At 45.5% G+C, this 21,918-nt stretch overlaps 1 protein-coding gene and 1 long non-coding RNA gene across 5 annotated transcripts in view; one reads left to right on the forward strand and one right to left on the reverse strand.

Moving 5' to 3' along the window:
• Positions 1-21,918, reverse strand: part of PAK1 (p21 (RAC1) activated kinase 1) — a 138,196-nt gene that overhangs the window by 16,720 nt on the left and 99,558 nt on the right. For all 4 annotated transcript variants that reach the window (XM_053310632.1, XM_053310631.1, XM_053310633.1 and 1 more), the window contains 4 exons: positions 21,292-21,329; positions 7,592-7,705; positions 5,459-5,636; positions 2,932-2,995 (listed from right to left, as the gene is read on the reverse strand). In XM_053310632.1, the coding sequence (XP_053166607.1) occupies positions 2,932-2,995; positions 5,459-5,636; positions 7,592-7,705; positions 21,292-21,329 (394 nt within the window). The remainder of the gene's footprint in view (positions 1-2,931; positions 2,996-5,458; positions 5,637-7,591; positions 7,706-21,291; positions 21,330-21,918) is intronic.
• Positions 9,912-11,009, forward strand: LOC128351250 (uncharacterized). Its single transcript, XR_008319666.1, has 2 exons — positions 9,912-10,265; positions 10,817-11,009. It is a non-coding gene; the product is annotated as an uncharacterized LOC128351250 (long non-coding RNA).

Here is a 21,918-nt window from a genome sequence, read left to right on the forward strand (position 1 = left end):
GTAGACGATACTGAGCTAGATGGACCAATGGTCTGACTCCGTATAAGGCAGCTTCCTATGTTCCTAAACTTGTGTACACTGACTGGCAGCAGCTCTTGGAGGTTTGACGTAAGGGTCTTTCTGCTCTAGCTGAGCTATAGCCTTGCCCTCCGCCACACACAAAAATGCCCTAGTAAAAAAAGAGCACATTTGGAATTCTTCTTTCTCAGAGCATTACACACACACACCAACAAACACACACACACACACCCTCATCATGTCCAACATGTTTAGAGGCAAAAATTCAGCACAACTGTAACTGTAATGTGTTTTGTCTGAGATAAGCATTATGAATACTTGTCCACTCATTACATTGGTCATAGAGGTGAAGATTCTTCATGTTATAGTCACAGCTGGCTGTGGTTCAATCTCCTTGCCACTCTGTGGGTTTATTTGTGGCTATTTACTGGAATCGTTGGCTGTGTGACAAAAATGGGTTCCTGATACAAGTGCATGGTTTGTTTTTATGACCTCCAGTAAAGCTGACCTTTACTGGAGTAAACCTCCAGGACTGCCTCTCCCGTCCAACTTTTGACCCGCCCTGTGAGGTCGTCTCAGGTGGGCCTTCTCAGAGTTCTGGGCCCAGGGGAGGTACGTGGGGCCCAGACTCATGGGGGGGCCTTCTCTGTTGTGGCCCCCTCCTTATGGAACACTCTGCCCCCTGAGATTCATAATGCCCTCTCTCTTCTGTCCTTTAAGAAGCTCCTAACAACTTATTTATTTTGCCAGGCTTTTTGTTGTTAATGTGTGTGTGGGGGGGGGGATCTTTCTTTTTTTCTCCCCCCATCTTCTCTTGTCCTTGTTGTTTTAATTTATGTAAACTGCCTAGAGTCTAAGGAAGTCAGGCGGTCAATAAATCTGCTAGCTAGCTAGCTATTTTATTTATTTATTTATTTATTTACATTTATATCCTGCTCTTCCTCCAAGGAGACCAGAGCGGTGTACTACATACTCAGGTTTCTCCTCACAACAACCCTGTGAAGTAGGTTAGGGTGAGAGAGAAGTGACTGGCCCAGAGTCACCCAGCTAGTTTCATGGGTGGGATTTGAACTCGGGTCTCCCCAGTCCTAGTCCAGCACTCTAACCACTACACCACGCTAGCTAGCTAAATAAATAAATGTTGTGCCATTGAGTCGGTGTTGACTGACCTCTGTTGAACACAGAACCATGTGATTTTCTTTGGTAGAATGCAGGAGGGGTTTACCATTGCCTTCTCCCATGCAGTAAGAGAAGATGCCTTTCAGCATCTTCCTGTATCACTGCTGCCCAATATAAGTGTTTCCCATAGTCTGGGAAACATACTAGCGGGGATTCGAACCATCAACCTCTTGCTCCCTTGGCAAGTTACTTCCCCGCTGCACCATTAGGTGGATGAGACCTCCACTAAGCCATGCAAAACAGTCTTTGGCCATCTGAAAACCCAACACAGGTCGTGCTCTCTTAGGCAACTAAGCCAGCTTTCTCAAAGTTACCAAAAGGAAACTGTGAGCAAAGAGGTACAAATGCTACAATTCTGAAAGCTTTGTTTTGAAACCACAATGCTCTTTTCCTGCTTGAAAAATTTAGCAACACAAATCATACGTATTGTTTAGGGCTGCAACATTCAGTCAACTGATTATTTAGATAGTTAATTAAATAGCACCCTTGGATATGTAAAAGGGGTGATTGGTTAATCGCTCCTTTGTATCCTGTGCGGCATGGGGAGAATGATTGCCATGAACCCTGCTTCAGGACTTCTCCAACCTTTGGGCTGTGCGGTCCGGGGTGGACGAATGCCTAGAAGTATCCAGACCCTCTCTTACAGAAGGGAGGGTTGGCTTTGAAGGAATTGGGTGGGGTGTACCTGCCCATTCCCGAGCCAGGGTGTGTCCCCCAGTAGGGTGCTGGGTAGGATTTCAGAGTTCTGACCTGCTCTATTGGCCCGCACTGTTCTTTAAGGGTGATTAATCACCTGGTGTTGCAGTCTGCCATGTAATAGTTAACAAAGTTGTGGCCCTTTTCTTCTATATTGAGTCTACGTTTTCTTGAGCTGGGGTCTGGGGATAATGTTTTATTTTTGTTTAAAATGTTTTTAAATTGTTAGTTGTTGTTTTAATGTTTTAATTTGTTTTAGCTTTTTATTGTTTTATAAGTTGTTTTAATTGTAAACCGCCCTGAGCCATTTTGGAAGGGCGGTATATAAATCAAATAAATAAATATAAATAAAATAAATAATAAAAACATGTTGGTTGGTTGATTATAACAGTATCCCCAATTAAATCAATTTGATTCAAAATATTTATCTTTTCCTAAGTACTTGTATTTAAAAAGAAATATATATTTAATCAAATTGTTTATCTTTTTCTAAATAATTGTGTTTAGAAAACAAATTGTATCTAGTTTATCTTTTCTCTAAATTATATTAAAAGATATATATTTTCCATCTAAAGAGTTTGATAGTTTAAACAGCTTCTATAACAACAGATAGCAAGCACCATTTTAAAGATGGAGTACCCACCCACCCCTTCCCATTTCTGAGGGATTGCCTCTCTTCTACAATGATGCTTGCTCCAACATATAGATGCATCAAATTAAAAGAAAGGAAGAATGCTTTTTCCCCCAGCCTGAATTATTGTTTTCTCATTTGCAGATTTAATCAGTCAACTACTCTTGTGATTAAATCAACAAAGTTATCTTTAATTGGGTGACAAACTTATGAACTAAATTTTAAATTTTAATCTTCCGCTGGGTTGTGCATAGTCAACAGCTCAAGAGCAATTCATGCAGAACATGCCATCACAACTGGTTAGCTTGACTTTAGCAAAGGAGGAGGATGGGAGGTCGGTGGTGTTTCCCAGTATGCTTTAGGTGAAAGAGAGAAGGGATGGAGGAGGTGAATGCCAACATACTAACCCTTGTCCAATCTTCTCAAAACTCGTATATTTCTTCTTGGGGTCACCCACGCTCACTATGCCTCCTTCCAAAAAAAAAAAAAAAAGGACAAAAGAAAAAGAGAAAATTAGGATGCAATTTCACTTAACCAAAAGCTCTTCTGCAAGCACATTTAGAAATAAATTTAGCCTCTCAAATGTCACCTAGCCTCATGGCAGAAATTCTTCAAGCTTCAATATCTTAATATTTTTGTTCTTACTATAGAATTGATTAACATGGGAACTAATCCAGTGAGTTTGATTAAATAGATAATATTCCTGTGTTCTGCTTTTCTTGGCTTCATTTCATGAACATAAAAATGATGATGATGATGATGATCATGATGATGATGGAGATGGAGGAGGAGGAAGTTGTTTATATAGTGCATCTCTTAAGTGCTCAAGTGTTTCACATCACAGCAATCTGTCTATCAGCTCTGCCAGTTAATTGAGTATTATGTTACAGATGGGCTAGAGACATGGAGTCCAAGACCACCCTGGTAGCAGCAAGATTCAACCCAGGAGCTTTGCAATTTTTAGTCCATTTTCTTATAGCAACTGCACTCCACTAATTCTCAAGTTGTGCAGGCAGAGGCATGGAGGTGTCAAGAATGGGAGTCTCTCCCCCCTGACCTAGATTTTAAGAAGTTGGCAGGTATGGTAAGAGACCTCAAGGTGAGATACGACTGGCGTTTACAGAAATTATTCATGGTGCACATCAAGGAGTTCCCAACCTTGGGTCCTCAGGTGTTGGACTATAAATGTGGCTGGGGATGATGGGAGCTGTAGTCCAACAATTGGGAACCTCTGGTGTAGCTAGTGGATGGAAAGAAAAAATATTTCTCTTGCTTGCTTCGCAGAGAAGGATCCAATGTACTTAACTGGCAAGATCAGAGCTTCAAGACTGACATGAGAAAGGATTTTTTCCACACTGCAGAATTAACTTGTGGAGTCTTCAACAAGATATGGTGATGGCCAAAGACTTAGGTGGCTTTAAAAGAAAATTAGACCAGTTTAAGCAGGGATTACCTACAACAATGAATTGGATGTCTGGTTTCAGAAGCAGTATTCGTCTAAAGACAAGTAGAGAGGGGATTAAGAGCAAGAGCAGGTCTGGAAAACTTCAGCTGTTGCTAAACTACAACTCTCATCATCCTTGGCTACTGGCCACTGTGGCTGGGGATGATGGGAGTTGTAGTCCAACAACAGATGGATGGCCGATGTTGTGCAGCCCCAAGCAAGAGAGCCAATATGGGCAACATGTGACGGCCCGCTCTTGCAATCAAGATGCTGGGTTAGATGGGTCCTTGGACTGATTGATCCAACATGGCTCCTCTTATGTTCAATGGCTGACATCCAGACCCATGCTGCACTTGTGCAAACGTACTGAACTAGTGTAAGGCTGTTGTGTTAGCTAGTTCTGCTAAGTCGGGAGCTTGTCTCCTGGACCAGCATTGCGAGGGTGCAACAGGGTGCACTTGTGCAACTTGTGAGGCCCCTGAGCTGTGAAATCTTTTCCTTGTTGAAAAGACATTGCAAGGAATGATGCAAAGGGGCCTGCTATCCTTGCTGCACAAGCACAATGCTTGCACAAGCAAAGCAAGAGTGCAAGAGATGGTGTAACTCTGAGCACCGCTCACTCAGTTGCATGACCTTCTTGAATGGGTGCATCTTTGTTTGTGGGACTCGTTCAGTATTAGCCTGGATGTCAGCCAACCATGTCTGCCCCATCCTACAGAGTTAATTACTTAAGAACAGCTCTGCTGAATCAGGCCCAGGGTCCATCCAGTCCAGCATCCTGCCCACCAGATGCCTCTGAGAAGCCCACAGCCAAGAGGTGAGGACATGCCCTCCCTCCTGCTGTTACTCCCCTGCAACTGGTATTTAGAGGCATCTTGCCTCTGAGGCTGGAGGTGGCCTATAGCCCTAGTAGTAGTAGTGACTAGTAGCCATTGATAGGCCTGTCCTCCATGAATTTATCTAAACCCCTCTTAAAGCCATCCAGGCTGTTGACTGCCACCACATCTAGTTAAAGTACAGTCTTGCATATCCTAAGGCTCCGAGAGAAAATGCAGCTTCTAGTCTGGCCTTGATATTTACACTACACTACACACACACACACACACACACAATTTAGAGAAGCTGAGCTATCAGCTAATCCACAGCTGACATCACTGTGAGAAGCTTCAGAAAGCTGAGAGGATCCCCCCCCCCCCCGCCCAGACACACAAAGTGTCAACTGCTAAAATTTACACTTCAGCTGGCTAACAAGTAGCACAAAACATCAAGACACGAGGTGAAATCTGACAAGATATTTCTGTCTAACCACAGTTTTGAAGCTGCAAACAAACTGGAAAGGGCTGAGATTTTTGTCTCTTCTGAATTTAGTTATCAAAGAGCAAGAAATGTTTGAACAAAGAGCAAGAAATGTTTTGAAGCTGCAAACAAACTGGAAAGAACTGAGATTTTTGTCTCTTCTGAATTTAGACATCGAAGTGCAAGAAACGTACTTAGTTTTTCCAAGATCTCTTCATCTGTCATTTTGGGTTTCTTCTTTTGTTTCTCCACATTCCTCGTCAATGTATCCAGAGGTGCGGTGTTGTTTTCAGAAGGGGAGGGGATCGGAGAAGTGGCCACATCTTTGGTCGGGGTTGGCGGAAGGGGCTCTATCACGGAGCGGGTGTATATCTAGTTTATGGGGAGGATAAATCATATATTACAGACAAAACACATAATTTACATATGGAACTCTCTGCCACAAGACATAACAATGGATACTCTAGCTTGGAACTGCTTTTATTAGGACACAACCAATTCATGCAGGAGCTGTACATACAGTAGTAGAAGCCCATTCTTTTACTTTGACTAAACACATAGAGTTCAGGGAGCCTAGCCAGTTAACCGAATTCTGCTTCCCCTCCACGCATTGGGTTTGTGTGGAGCCAAAACGTGAGCTTACGGCTATAGAAAAATAGCATGTCAACAAGAAAGCTATAATAGAGGCCCTTCTGATGAGTTAGTTTTCTAAGTGGTGATATGTTTCTTCACATGGGAGTTCTCAAGGTTGGGTTCCTAGATGATGGTGGTCTACAACGTCCATCATCCACCGTTCAGCCATTGTGGCTGGAATTAATGATGGGAGTGGAAGTCCAGCGACATCTGGTGACCCAAACTTGAGAGCCCCCATCATAACGGAGTGGAAAGGAAGATCATTTCCTGAAATGAGCAGTGGAGAGGATCATAGGAAGCTGCCATATACTGTCAGACTATAGGTCCATCTAGCTCAGTATTGTCAACACAGACTGGCAGTGGCTTCACCAAGGTTCCAAGCATGAAGCCCTATCTTGGAGATGACAGGGAGGGAACCTGGAACCTTCTGCTCTTCCCAGAGCAGCTCCATCACATCAGGGGAATATCTTACAATGCTCACACTTCTAGTATCCCTTTCATATGCAACGAGAAGGGATCCTGCTTAGCTAAGGAGACAAGTCATGCTTGCTACCACAAGACCAGCTCTCCTCTCCTTAAACCAGACAGCCGTTTTCAAAATATGGGCCGCGGCCCAGTACTGGGTCACAGGATATAGGGCACGGGGTCCCCTTGCTAACGAAAACTTGTTATGTTCTCTTAAAATATTGTCCCCAACATTTTCAAACGAACATTATAGCCATTCAGATATAGGATGGATTGCTTTTTCTGGTACAATTGCTGAATTTAAGTGTACGCGCTACATGCACGAGGTAGTCATTTTAAATGTAGCCAATCCCTAATGAGAGCGCTTTCTTTTCACTGCTACAGAGACAGGAGCTGTGAAATACAGTCAGTAAGACCTAGCATGTATTGCCCTACTGTGCACAAAAACTCTTATTCTTTTGAGCCAGAGGGATAAGTGACTGCCTTCAAATGAGTGACAAGAAAAGAAGTTTGAAAACCTCTGGGCCTTTGAGGACCCATTCAACTCTAACCCTGATTCTACCTGAGTCCCCACCTGCAGACTGAAGTGATACATTCCAGAAACATGTTTAGCACCTCAGTGAGAGCGAGGCACAAAAGCAAGGAGAAAGACATCTGGAGACAGAGTATGCAGACTCAAACCCCCTATGCAACCACAAAACTCATGGGGGGGGCAGGATTTCACACAAGCTTCTGGGAACTTGGCGGGGTTGGGGGTTGGGGGCTGTATCTTAGGAAGTACCAGCACAAAACAGTGGCTTGCTGAGGCAGAACCACAAACAAAATGATGGCTTGTGCAAACATTTACATCAACAGAATAAGGGATTTTAACATCAGAACTGCTGGATTCTAGGTGAATTTTGCTGCAGGACAGGAGGCGGGCAAGAGAGGCTGCTTTGTGGGGGAAGAAAATGGGGAGATATTAATGGGAGAGAAAATAAAAAGCAACTCTGAGCACCCAGAGATTAAAAATGCCACTCAGGCAGCAAATCAGGTCTGCAGTATTGGCTGGGAGGGAGAATCAAGACCAAATGCCTGGGAGAGCCGAAGCTACCAAATGCCCACCCGCAGCGTACACAATGGGCCACATTCCTCTCACCCCGGTTACATCTTTCTCGAGACAAACCTGGATTTGTACTGCAATGACAAAGGCCAAGACAACATTGTGCCTGGTGGCTTGGACTACTCACGGATTTTGTGTGCTCAGGTCGAGGTGCGATGGTGGGGGGAGGAGCTGCATCGTCATCATCTTCATCTTCCGAAACAGGGGGGACTGCAGGAGTCTCAGACACCGCCTTCACATTCTGCATGGAAACAAGACACGCTTATGATGGGGAGGGGGTCGCGATCTGGACAGAAACATATTCAATGCTATTTGATTGGTTTTAATTTTTCGACACCACTCTTATTTTATACTAGCTGGCCCAGATGCAGAGCATCTGCACCTCTAGTTTGCCCCTCGCTCTCGGCCCCCCTCCCTCGCTCACGGTCCTCCCCCCACCTCTATGAAAGCGCCTATGAAAGCCTCTGAGCTCTGTGGCTCTGACAAGAAGTTCATCTGTTCCCTTGTTTAAAACTCTGTGTCTTAATATACCACCTTTTCTACTCACAATGATCGTGCTGAAAGAGGATCACGACGACAGAGCCTTTCAATGCAGGCTTCAGCAAAGATCAGGGCTGCACAACTTCCGCACCTCAGCTGTTGTTGGACTACAACTCCCATCATCCCTGATGACTGGATGGGAGTTGTAGTCCAACCGCTGGAGGGCTGAAGTTGTGCAGTCCTGCTGTAGAGTACAGATTATAATAATAATAATTATTATTATTATTATTTTACATTTATATCCCGCTCTTCCTCCAAGAAGCCCAGAGCGGTGTACTACATACTTGAGTTTCTCTTTCACAACAACCCTGTGAAGTAGGTTAGGCTGAGAAAGAAGTTACTGGCCCAGAGTCACCAAGCTAGTTTCATGGCTGAATGGGGATTTGAACTCAGGTCTCCCCGGTCCTAGTCCAGCACTCTAACCACTACACCACGCTGGCTCTCTCATAAGACAGCCATAAGACTGGTCTTAATGTAGTCTTATGTAGTCTTATGTAGTCCATAAAACTACTGTATACCAGCAATAATCTCTCTCAGGGACTGCAAATAAACCAGTTAGGACTACAGATCCTATCAACCCTGCTCATCGCGATATTGGGGATGCCAACACACATCACACTCTCTCCCCCAGCACACCAGTCCAATCTAAGATTTTATTGTTGGGGAGGTCTCCAACATCCCATTCACACTAGAGTTGGCATCTCTCCATGACTGGCCTGGAGTCCCCAGGAATAAGCATCAATCTCCAGGTGACTCTTGAAAGCTATCATGGAGATTTTAATGGCTTGATGCTGGGGGAAATTTTGTTGGGGGGTGGGGGCAGAATTGAGAAAACAACCTCCAGGACACTTTACAGATTCCACGCTGTTCAGCAGTAAAATGCTTCAGCTTGGCAGGATGGTCCTGAAAATGTAAATAGCTTGTGCAACCCTCCTACTACGGGAAAATACAGCTTTGCTTTTTTTCCTCTTTTTTTTTGTGTGCAACGCACATGCACCGTTGTAGGGCTAAAACGCAAGGATGAAATCCGAAAGAAGGCATTGGAAATGCGAACACCACTTTGCTGTCAGCGCAGGGACTGTGATGTCGAAACACAGGCAGTATGGAAGCACACTTAAGGACACACATAGTGACACTGTTGTAGCGGGTAATCTGGAAAGGGTCCTGGAATAGATCCCGTCAGCAGTCAGTCAACAGATCAATCTTATTTATTTTTCCATGTAAAATGTTCTGAGAACTTCTGTTGAAAATCTAGCAAACAGAAGAAGTAAAAGTAGAAGTACGCTGCAAATAGTAGAAGTAGATCTGGCAATCCTATCTCACACACTATTTAAGTTTTATATTAGTATTTAAAACACATGTGAGGAAGCGGTCCCAGTGAATTGGTCCTCATGCAATTACGCAGATTCCGGTATGGAGACTCATTGAGGATGGAGCCATAGGTCAATGGAAGAGCATCCACCTTGCATGCAGAAGGTCTCAGTTTCACTCCCCGGCAGCATCTCGAGGTACGGCTGGGAGGGACTCCTGCCAGAAACCTTGGAAAGTTGGTGCCAGTCAGTGTAGACAGTACTGAGTTAGATGGACCGAGCGTCTGACTCCGTATAAAGCAGCTTCCTATGTTTCTATAGCGGGAGGTAGACATGGTTCCTTGCATCCCTAGTCATGTGGTTGGCAGGTCCAGTTGACTGGGCCAAACTGACCCATTGTGGGCACAGGGTGTGGTGGTTATTTGAGATCTAGAGCAGAGATTCTCAACGCTGGGTCTCCAGCTGTTATTGGACTTCAACTCCCATAATCCCCCACCCCAGTGACCTTTGGTTGAGGATTATGGGCGTTGAATTCCAAAAACATCTGGGGACCCAACGTTGAGAATCTCTGATCTAGAGTAAAGAGGTATGAGCTTGTATGTGCACACTCCAACTTCTCCCACCCAAAGATGTGCCAACCACAGGCCTGCCAATTACCTAGGCCTGTCCCTCTGCAGGGGGAAGAGGACTACAGCTCTCTAAATTCTCTGAAACCACCTACTATAGCTTCTCTGGTCCCCCCACATTCCTCTGTACCACCTTCCTCTAGTCCCTCATATTTTAGTGATTGTGTTTCAACCTCGGCCATTTCTGGGCTGACACTTGCCACTACAGGCATTCTGAGTGACGTGGTTACTAAGCAACCGAGGGAAGCCATTGCTGTGCGGCTTTTCCCTGGCAGGGCAATGAAAGGCGGGCGGCAAGTGTGTGTGGCACAAATTGGCAGAACTGGTAAGCCGCTCCAGGAAATTGTAGATAGTTTTGCCAAAAGCCCATAAAGAAAGTCCTGTGGGGAACGTTTGAAAGAGCTGGGAATGTTCAGCCTAAAGGTTTAGGTGGGATATGATCGCCGTTTTCAAATATCTGAAAAGCTGTCACAGAGAAGAAAGAGCAGGTTTGTTGCTCCTGAGGGAAGGACTAGAATTAATGGGTTGGAAGTTACAAGGTAGATTTAGGCTAGACATTAAGAAGAATCCCCACAGTCAAAAAGCTATTGACCAGTGGAACTGGGTGCCTCGTGCAGTGGTGGGGTCTCCTTCACAGCACGTTTTCAAACAGAGGCTGGATGGTCACCCGTCAGGGATGTTGTAGCAGATTCATACACTTAGCAGAGGGTGAGACTAGAAGTCCTCTAGGGTCCCTACCAACTCAAAATTCTAGGATTCGAGTTGGTAGGGACAACACCTCTAGTCTACCAAGTATATCATTTTCTCCTCCTAGCAAATCCCAAGAAAAGAGATGAGATTATTCTAAGGGATTTATTTTATTTATATTTTCAATAGGAGTGTGGAGGACTTCAATTGTGAAGGAGGACAGACGGACTCGCCTTGAGAAAAACATGAAGTTGCTGGGCTACATCAAGGACAGTTTGTTGGCACGGCAACTTCCTCGTGCCGTGCTAACGAAGAACGCTTTGGCAGAAGGCCGGCGCCAACTGTTTGTGTTGCTCTGTTTATTAAAATGCTTGCTGAGGGCTTTTCTGAACACTTCCTTTGTTCGCAAGCCCACTGCTGGCTCACCTGCTGAGTAATAGGAATACCATGCTCCTTTCATGGCCAAACAAGGAAAATGCCTGTCATTAAGACAGGTGGCATGGAGAGAGGACAGACACACACACACACACACCCAGGGCATGAGACTCAAGGAGGAATCGATGCCCCTCTAGACAACTTACATTTCTTCCCATAGGGCCAAAGGGCGGCCTTCCATTTCTAGAATATTTGGGGGCTTCTGCCCTCTGTAGCAAGCCAACTGAAGGAAATCAAGAACCCAACCACCAAACAATGGAACTGTGATTTTATCCATGGAAATACAACACTGTAGAAATAACACACTAAAAATAAATGAAGTTATTATCAAACCTACATAAGTAGGTTGCCAATATTTAAATCGGCAACATAGGAACAAGAGTGTCAATCTACGACTTGGAAGACCTGGGTTCGAATCTCCAGTCAGCCATGAAGATCTCTGGGGCATTTGGGGCCAGTTGTCCTTTCTCAGTCAAGCCTGACCTAACAGGGTTGTTGTGAAGTCATAGGTTTGGGGGACAACTATGTATGGTATGGAGCAGGGGTTCTCAAACCTGGGTCCCTAGAAGTTGTTCCACTACAATTCCCATAATCCCAACCCAAAATGACAAAGGATGATAGGAGCTGTAGTCCAACACGCTCTAAAGATCCAAGTTTGAGAAACCCTGCCTTAGAGAAAGGACAGGATGTAAATTATATATATAACTAGGATGAAAATGTCCTCTGCTGCCAAAATAAAAGAAACTGCATTTCACCAAGAAATGTAAATAGAGATATTTTAAATATATAAATAATAGATAACTAATAGATAATTTGAGAGAGTGGGGAGAGGCAGGAGAACCTGGCTTGTGTTCTAGTTTTTAAAGGATCTGCTGCATTTGCAGTGTGTTTGTGGGGTGGAGGGGTGGGGTGAGATGCTTTTGGGACATGCAAATCAAGACTTTTGCTATCAGCTGGAAGTTGCATGCAAAGTCTCATAGGAACAGACACTTCCTTGGTAAACTAAGAAGCTTCTGACCCTGAAGAAGAGAGCAAGAAAATTGAGCAAAGAAATAAAGAAGGAAAACAGAGACTTGCTCAAACTTTCCCAATGAATAAAAGGCTTCTGAAAGTGAAGTAAGCAAGCTATTGCTTCTCTCAGTGCAGTTTCCTATACTCATCAGGGGGTTGGATTACAAGTTCTCCAGCTCTAAAATTAAATGAGCCAATGGGGGCTTCCTTCTCAAGACAGTCACTTGAGGGGGTTGCTCAGTTTGGATCAGGACTGCAAAGAGTTAAACTCCCTCCCTTCATGCTGCACCAGATTTCTCTCCACACACATCACGCGGCTGCTTAAAATAGCAACAGTTGAGCTCATCAGGACCACTGAGTCACCTAACACAGAGGTTCTCAAGCTTGGATCCCCAAATATTGATGGACTACAACTCCCATCATGCCCAGCCATGAAGACCTGGTGGGGTGATGGGAAATATAGCCCAACAACAACTGGGGGCCCAAGGTTGAGATCCACTGCTGGGGTGGGGGAGGGGGAGAGGTCTTCCATCAAAAGCAGGATCAAGGACTGCATCCCCATCTTTGCCCAAACAGTGCCCTGCAGCAGGCATGACAAATAATCCTGTTCAAGTGATTGCCTCTTCCTCCCTCTGCAATCAGATCAGGTGGAGCTGAAACAAAGGGCAAAAATATATCCTCTCCAAGGCTGTAGCAGATGCTGGATGCATAAGATGAGAAAAGGACAATTATGTGCTAGGAAAGAGACCACCACAAATCCCCTTTTTGAAAAATGGACATCCTGAGACCTCGAGAACAAAAAATCCTTGGGGAGTGGGGGAGGTTGTCCAAAAGGCGCTAGAGAATGAATAAAGGAAATTTTCTAGTGGCCACAAGTTCCATAGACAGCAGGTGGTTGATCAGCTACCAAGTTAAGGAGCAATCTTCAAATTGTAAATGGTAACTGAGAACAATTGCAGAAGCTGAATTTCGTTATCGCTAGACTCTCTATACTATTCAAGTATCTCCAAAACTCTGAGGGCTAGGAATTTGCCTTATGTTTGAAGGTAGCAAAATCCAAAATCTGAAATCTTCCAAAATTCAGTATATGCAGAATTGCAGAAGACAAAAGTTCTTTTTGCCCATGATGTTCAACATTCATACAATGAGTGTACAATTATACAGATCTGTACGTAGGTAGTTATCCATATGTTATGTTGAACGCAGTACAGCTGATAGGTTATACAGACAACAGGCACATTTCCTATCTGTACCATGCATTTGAGGGGCCTGTACCCAGATTCACTTTTAAAATGAGCACAGCTAGTCATTTACACAAAAATATGCATGAGTGTCCAGATAGCTGTACATTTGTAATACATTATGTCTGAATAAATCTATAGAGTCCTGCTTATGCTGCAATTTATTGTTGATGTAGAAAAGCAGGCGGAAAGAAAGGTTCTTATTAAAAATGAACACAATTATCAGCAAAGGGAGAAACTGATTCATGTGTAGGTGTTAATATACCGAAGACATTTCAAAAAATCATTTGAAAAAGGCTAGATCTCAAAAATCACTTTAATACAGTAATTACTTGATGCCTAGCCTTCTTTCTCCATCCCACTGTGTTTGTGTGCTCACTTTGAATTTAAAAACAAGAGGGTTTTTCTATTCCAACAAGAACAAAATAATTACTTCCAACAGAACTAGGCCAACTTCACACTTCATTTTTCCCTCATGGAATGACTTTTTCACCCTATTTGTTTTTGCTTTTTTCTGTGTATCTTCAAGATTCAGTTCTTCTCTGGCCTTAAACACCATGGGGTTTTTTTAACCAGCTGTTTCTGGTAGCCACAGAACAGGCAAAAATTTAATAGGTGAAGCAATTCCACCCAGGATGGAAATAGCAGTGCTGGGAAAGCTCTACCTGCTGATTTTCTGTCTACCAAACAGCTAAGGAAGGCACTGCTGGAAAGAAAGCTGGAACTCCCAGATATTTCATTAGAACAGCCCTGCATGATCAGGCTCAAGGCTTATCTAGTCCAGCATCCTGTTTCGCACAGTGGCCCACCAGGTACCACTGGGAAGCCCACAGGCAAGAGGTGAGGGTATGTCCTCTATTTCTTCATCTATCCAATACTACCAGTCGGAGCCTTAAAGGCAGAGTAGACTACTCTAACATGTTGTCCATGAGCTTGAAGACTATTTGGCAGTCCTGGGTAAATTATTGTTTTTGGTCTGCTACTTGCACTACCATTAGCCTGTAGCAGGGATGATGGGAATTGTAGTCCCAAAAACAACAAGTTACCCAAATCTGCTGCTTGGAAACTGCAATTAGTTCAAAATCTGTCCACCAGCTGCTAATTGGAACCAGCTGAAAGGAACACATCTCGCCCATGCTTAAAAGACTGCTCTTGTTCCCGATCCAATCCAGGTCCAATCCAAAATGCAACTTGATTGCCTTCACCATTATAAGCCTGTCTGTACAATGAGGTCATCTTGGGGAGCGAGTGCCTCTGAGATTAATTTCTGATTGAATTGACTGATTTCTATACCGGCCTTCCAAAAATGGCTCAGGGCGGTTTACACAGAGGAATGAATGAATGAATGAATGAATAAGATGGATGGGCGGGCAGTAAATAAATAAATAAGTCTGAGATGGCGCAGGCAGTAACTGGAGAAAGGGACTACGTGGTGTTGGTGCCCTGATTTTTGAACTCTCTCCCTAATCAGATTCGCAGGGCTGCTGCACTGATGTCTTTTCAGCACCAGGTACATTATTTAAATTATTAATTCCCCAGGCTCCTTTCATGCTTTAAACACTGCATTGTTTTGTCATCATTTTTATAAAATGCACATTTTTGAGTTGTATTCTTTCTTCAGTTGTGAGTCCCTTTGGACAGGGAACTAGTTTTTTCATTCATTTATAAACCACTTTGTGAATCCCCCCCCCCCCCCGAAAAGCAGTATATAAGCAGAGGGCAATCCCTGGCATCTCCAGGTAAAGCTAGAAAAGACTTTTATCTGAAACCCTGGAGATTTGCTGACTGTCAGCGTAACAGTACTGAGCTAGATGGATCAAGGATCTAAATCAGTGTAAGACAGTCTCTTATGTAATCTATGCACCAGCAACAGCCTCTGAAAAAAAGACACAATGCTGTAATGTGCAGGGGACGTTGCTAGCTAGCAGGGGTTTTACAGGATGGCCCTGGCAAACTGATGTATCTCAGCCTAACTTAGCCCAGTGGCCAGAAGCAGTATGTGACCCACCATTAGGACAGAGCAAAGATGGCTACTCATTCATTTACACATCTGCCACGGCAGCAAGGAAAAGCTGGAGGCTGCTGGAAATGCAGCTCCTGATGGCATTGACTCTTATAGCCGGCAACCCTATTGACCACTAGGAGTAGAGATAGTGAGCAAGGGAATCCCCTTCCCTGACTACTTGTTAGCCTGAGAGTCTCGGGTTTCATTCTCTCACCTGGGGAGACAGACTGCCTTCTTCTCCCTCTCCTCTTCCTGTGTGTAGCTAGCAGCAAGGCATGTAGGCCTTATCTATCTCCCTGATGGATTTCCTAAATGGACTACTTTATTTAGCACTAACTCCATGTCTCCAGACAAGATTAATTAGCAGCGCTCTCCTTACCTGTGCCCTTCTGCTGCAGCTGAGGTAGCAAGCTCCCTAACAGAGGCTAGTCAACCCCTCTCACAATGCTCTGAAGTGCTGTGTCGATGACATCATCATCCTCACAAGTCTCATTGGGGGCAGAGGGGGCATTGCCCTCCTCCTTGCCAGCCCCACATTCTCTCACCAAACATAATCTCTTCCTCTCTGTCTGTCTGTCTCTCTTGCTGGAATGTGGCTCTTACATTTCTGCTGCTGGCCCACAGATGGCACTGGCCTTTGGTCTTTTTTCTAAATTCCTTTTTAAAGCTATTTCCTCCCTCTTAGGATGTTCAGTGGGACCCATTAAGCCCAAATGAAGTAACTACCATACTTAGTCACTACCCAGATTGCATATTTAGTACCCCAGCACCAATCAAGATGTGCCCCTTCCCCTCCCCAAAGATGGGCAGGGGCCAGCCCTGCCACCAACCAATCAGAATAGCTTACATGTGATTTCCCAAGGTTCTTCTAGGCAGACTGAGCAGACCTTTTTGGAGATCTTTGGGCAGGTAGGAGCCTTGGCCACCTTTCTCCAGCAGGATGCTAGCCCTTTTCTCCTCACTTAGCACCCCAACCAAGCCCTCAGAAGATACTGGATTTCTTCAGCATTTGCTGGGAGCTCACTTCTTTTCTTTTCCTTTTTTTTTTTAATGCCACTGGCAAATCTTGGCAACATTCGAAGAACTATAGAATTGGGGGGGGGGGGGGGAGTGGGAGATATGGTGAACTGGCACTTCTTCCTCTGGGTAATTCTTTTACTAACAGGCAAACAAGCAAGCGGCCACCCACCTTCCCTCTTCTTCTTGGACTTTAAGCAAAGCCTCTTGTTAACTCTCTTATCTTTCTCTTATTCTCTCACCTCTCAGGGGCAAAAGAGAGGGAGGGGGTTATTGTTTCCAAATAAAACAAAGCATTTAAACTAAAATCACTAATTGGCAGGGGTGTAACTATAATAGGGCAAGGGGAGACAGTTGTCTGGGGTCCCACTGCCTTGGGGAGCCCCCCAGGGGCAAGTCACATGACTGACTCCCCCAGCCACAGACTTTCCCGGGCTTCCTTCAGTTGTATTCATCCTCCAAAACTGATGTGAGTGTTAAGACCTGGAGCTACCAGAACAGCAGGTCTTTCTCTAGTTCCATTAAATGACTTGCATCCTCCACAATTTACAAGACCTTTTAAAAATAATTGAGGGTGTTGTTCTATTGTGGCACATAGGTTTTTACACACACACACACACACACACACACACACACACGTTACCACTATTCAGCCTCATTTAAGATTTCTTTCTTTACTTCATGAGCTGAACTACAGTGGGGAGGGCATTTTAAAATGTTGTCTCTGGGCCCACTCCAACCTTGCTACGCCCCTGCTAATTGGCCAACTTCAAACTTATCCTGTTTGAAATGTGTGTGTTATACAGAGGACATCTTATGCAGAAGACGTACCCATCGTCGCTAGTCCCATGTGTGGCAGCTCTTCCAAGAATTCACAAGCGAGCTGCCGAGAGGGGAAGAGGAAAGCGGCAGCAGACAGGCGTGCGGGAGGTGGGGGGAAAGCGTGGGGGTGGGAGAAAACAGCGGCGGGGGGCAAGGGGGAACTAGAGGCGCAGATGCTCTGTGCCCGGGCCAGCTAGTTTTGGGGTTTTTTTTTTTTAAAGGTTCTGAGATTATTTCCTTATCTTCACAGGCAACCGACCAGCCACAGCTTGGAAACCAGGGCAGACCTGGTTTACTTACTTAAAAGTTCTGAATATATTTTAACATTGTTCTCAGCAGAGTTTTAACACTCAGTGATTTAACACTCAATGACAGTTAAAATATGTTCAGAATTTTTCTGAAAAATAATAAATATTTTCTGAGAAAGAAAAAAAGACTCTACTATCTTATGTTACAGCTAAATTCTGTTATATCATTATCAGTTGTAGAAGATCTATGCATTTTAAAATTGTATGTTTTATTGTTTATTAGATTTTATACTGTATGTCTTGGTCTATGGCCGTAAATTTAATAAAGTAAAAAGGCTCTACTATTAAACACTTATGTTTAAGTAATGAAAACAACTATAAATAGGAACATAGGAAGCTGCCATATACTGAGTCAGACCATTGGTCCATCTAGCTCAGTATTGTCTTCACAGACCGGCAGCGGCTTCTCCAAGGTTGCAGGCAGGAATCTCTCTCAGCCCTATCTTGGAGATGCCAGGGAAGAAACTTGGGAGCCTAGATGCTCTTCCCAGAGCAGCCCCATCCCCGAAGGGGAATATCTTATAGTGCTCACACATCAAGTCTCCCATTCATATACAACCAGGGCAGACCCTGCTTAGCTAAGGGGACAAGTCATGCTTGGTACCACAAGACCAGCTCATCTCCTAGTTAATTAATTGAAGGCTTTCTGTTCTGTATATGGTCTAGTTATTCCAGATCTTGTCTACTGAGGGAATCTAGCACTATTCCCCAAGAATTATCAAATTTTGGTAAGTGGCAGAGAAAATAATAAGAGCATAGCAAGCAGGAGCCTAATGGTCAAAAGCAATCACTGTATCAAGAAGATGCTACTTTCAGAAAAGTTCGGGACAGAATAAATTTTGTCTTTATGGAATTTTAAGAGCTTGGCTTCAACTCCAAAATAACACCATGTCCAAGAAATGCGGAACCCGTCTTTCCCCCACCTTATCCTCCACTCATTCCATTCACTCCTCCTGTGGGGAAGGCACCTTAACCATCCAAGAGGCCAGGGAGGGAGGTTTGGAGAGCACACCAGAAGAGAGGGAGCCCAGTCAAACGAGCACAGGGACAGGGTCGCTGCTTCTAGCACCGGCGGTGATCTCACTGCAGTGCTGCTGGGTCACTTCTTCTTCATTACCGCTGCTGCTGCTTTCGGGGCCGGCTCCACAAGTGCAGCCACCTCTCCACACTGACTCGCCAGGCGACACTGCAGCAGGGGCACGGGAAACAGCCTCCCTCTGCCTTAAGGTAAAGTGTGCCATTGAGTCGGTGTCGACTCCTGGCGACCACAGAGCCCCGTGGTTGTCTTTGGTAGAATACAGGAGGAGTTTACCATTGCCTCCTCCCACACAGTATGAGATGATTCCTTTCAGCATCTTTCCTACATTGCTGCCACCCGATATAGGTGTTTCCCACAGTCTGAGAAACATACCGGCGGGGATTCGAACCGGCAACCTCTGGCTTGCTAGTCCAGTCATTTCCCCACTGTGCCATTAGGTGGCTCTCCCTCTGCCTTACCCTCTGCAAAATCCCACTCGCCCACCCCAGCCCAACTCGTTCTACCGATTGCAGGAGTCCCTCTAGCCCCCTTTCCTTCTTCCTCCTCCTCCCCACTTCCTCCCTCGCCAGGAGAAAGCCTCCTTGTTGCTCTCACTCTTCCTGACATGGGAGGGGCGGAGGAAGGAAGGAGTGGCTCGCCAGCAGCGTCTTCCCCTCCATGCATGCCATTGGGCTGCCGCACAGTGGGAGGGGAGAAAGGGAGGAGCAGTGTGGATGGGGGAGGGGAGGGGAACACTGGGGGGGGGAAGAGAGGGGTGGGGGGAAGGGTCAGTTCCCTTTCCCCCCTCCACCTGCATGCCATCCCACACTGTGCAACTGGGAACTGTGAAAAAGAAGGATCAGCATGCTGCAGCATGGCTTGGCAGGGTGGGGGAAGGAAAAAGCAGCAAGCAGCAGCAGCAGCAGCACAGTGAGCGCCTGCTGGAAACAGCTGTGCGGGGGCCTGGAGTTCAGTGCACACACGCTCACCTTAGAGGGAGGGCAGGAGGGGACCCGCTCCAAAGTGTCCTCTGCTGGGCCCCATTCCATCTTTCCTAATCTATGGAACGCTCTGCCACAGCATGTGGTGATGCTCACCAGCTTGGATGGCTTGGCTCGAGACAAATTCACGGAGGGCAGGCTATCAACAGTCTATCCAGGTTTAAAGGGAGGAGGGTTTATGAACACGAGATGCAGGGCAGCAACAGCAGCAGAACGGGCATGCCTTCAGCCTCTGCTTGTGGGCTTCCCAGTAGCAACCGGTGGGCCACAGTGGGAAACAGGATTCTGGACTAGACAGGTCTTGAGCCTGATCCAGGAGGGCTCCTTATGTTCGTATTTATCTTTGCAGTGGGTGCAACAGTGGGCACGGTTTCTGTTTTTCTCCCAGATCTACCATCATACCCATCCACCTAGTGGATGCTGGTTTCTGGTTAGGCCCAACTGTCCCTGAGGAAACCAGGGCGGGAGGAGAGCTGGTCTTGTGGTAGCAAGCTTTAATTGTCCCCTTTGCTAAGCAGAGTGTTCCCTGGTTTGCATTTGAATGAGAGACTACATGTGAGCACTGTAAGATATTCCCCTTAGGGGATGGGGCCACTCTGGAAAGTGCATCTGCATGCAGAAGGTTCCAGGTTCTCACCCTGGCATCTCCATGATGGAGCTGAGAGAGACTCCTGCCTGTAACCTTGGAGAAGCCGCTGCCAGTCTGTGTAGACAATGCTGAGCTAGATGGACCTATGGTCTGACTCAGTATATGGCAGCTTCCTACATTCCTATCAGTAGTGCAAGCCCCAGGGCGTTTCGGTGCTGGAAGCCTTCCAAGGATGCCATGTGCTGATGCCAGTCCTGGGCCAAGATATGCTAGTGCAATATAGCAAGAGCCAGTGTGGTATAGTGGTTAGAGTGATGGTCTAGAATGGGAGAGACCCTGATTCAAATCTCCACTTAGCCCAGAGGTTCACTTGCTAACCTTGGGCCAGTCACTATAGCTCTGCTCACATGTTCTGTTCAACACTCATACAATGAATGTACACAGGAACAGTTATTCACACGTTATGCTGAACACAGGTACAACAGTAAACATCCTAGGTCAAGCACCCCTTTTCCGGACAGCTTGGGACCGGCAGTGTTCCGGATTTCTGACTTTTCCGGATTTGGGAATCTTCTGTATACAGGTATATAATTCTGGTAGATGGGGGTCTGGAATGTGAGGCGGAACTCTCACGAGAGCTTGCAAAAGTTCCAGCGGCGAGAAATAATGGCGGCGGTGAGGAGGCAGCGGCGAGGAGGTGGACGGCTGAAGAGAGAAGTGGAGGAGGTGGGAGGCGCCGGGGGGGAGGGGGGGCGGGCAGCGGCAGGATGGCCTGGACTGGTTTGGCCCGGCCCTGAGGGAGGCAGCTTGACTGCATTTTTAAAGTGAGCTTAGGCGTGGTTTTGTTGTTGTTGTTGTTACAGCGTGGTGTCCGGATTTTGGAGCATTCCAGATTTCGGATGTCCAGATAAGGGATACTCGACCTGTATGTGTACCATGCATTAGAGCGGCCTCTATCCAGGTCACTTTTAAGATGAACTCAGGTACAGTCATTCACACAAAAACATATACGTGTGTGCAGAGCTCTTTTCACTTGCATAATGTAACATCTAAATAGGACACTTCTCTTGGCCTAATCCACAGGGTTATTGTAAGGGGAAAAAGCAGAGAGAAAACCAAGCACACCCCTCTGAACCCCTCATATAGGACGACAGGGTAATCTTATTTCAATGGACTTCAATGTGCCCGGGTCAGTACAGCAGTGAAAGAAGACTCACCAGTGTGTTTGAGGAGCTGTACTCTTCTGCAGATTTATCTGAAAGAAGGAGGAGAATTATTATACAAGTTTCCTACATATATAGTCCATATATATGTATAGTCCCCTGCTAACTGGGCAAAGAGGCACCTTTTAACATGGTGGTTCTCTTTATTTAGCAGGGGGAGAGTAACTGGCCCTATCCACCCCCAGCACATGACCTCCAGTGACTGTTGCTGGTGTCTATCTTGTGTTTCTTTTTAGAATGTGAGCCCTTTGGGGACAGGGAGCCATCTTATTTGTTTGTTATTTCTCTGTGTAAACCGCCCTGAGCCTTATTTGGGAGGGTGGTATAGAAATGTAATCAATTAAATTAAAATTAAATTATATAGGGCTGCTTGGGTCCTCAAATGGTGCTAGTTTACAACTCCCATCATCCTTTGGCCACTGTGTCTGGGGATAATGGGAGTTGTAGTCCAACCACATCTGGGTTGTGAACCCCTGCTGTAGCACCAAACCCACTTCAACAGTGAAGAAGGGAAATGCTCTTACAATCACAACAGGTAAGACTAAAGACCAGTCTATACAGCCTGTGCTTTCAGAACCACATCTCTCCTCCATGGCTGGCCAGCACTGCTTGAATCTGATT

This window comes from Hemicordylus capensis, chromosome 3, assembly GCF_027244095.1.
Source record: "Hemicordylus capensis ecotype Gifberg chromosome 3, rHemCap1.1.pri, whole genome shotgun sequence".
NCBI lineage: Eukaryota > Metazoa > Chordata > Lepidosauria > Squamata > Cordylidae > Hemicordylus > Hemicordylus capensis.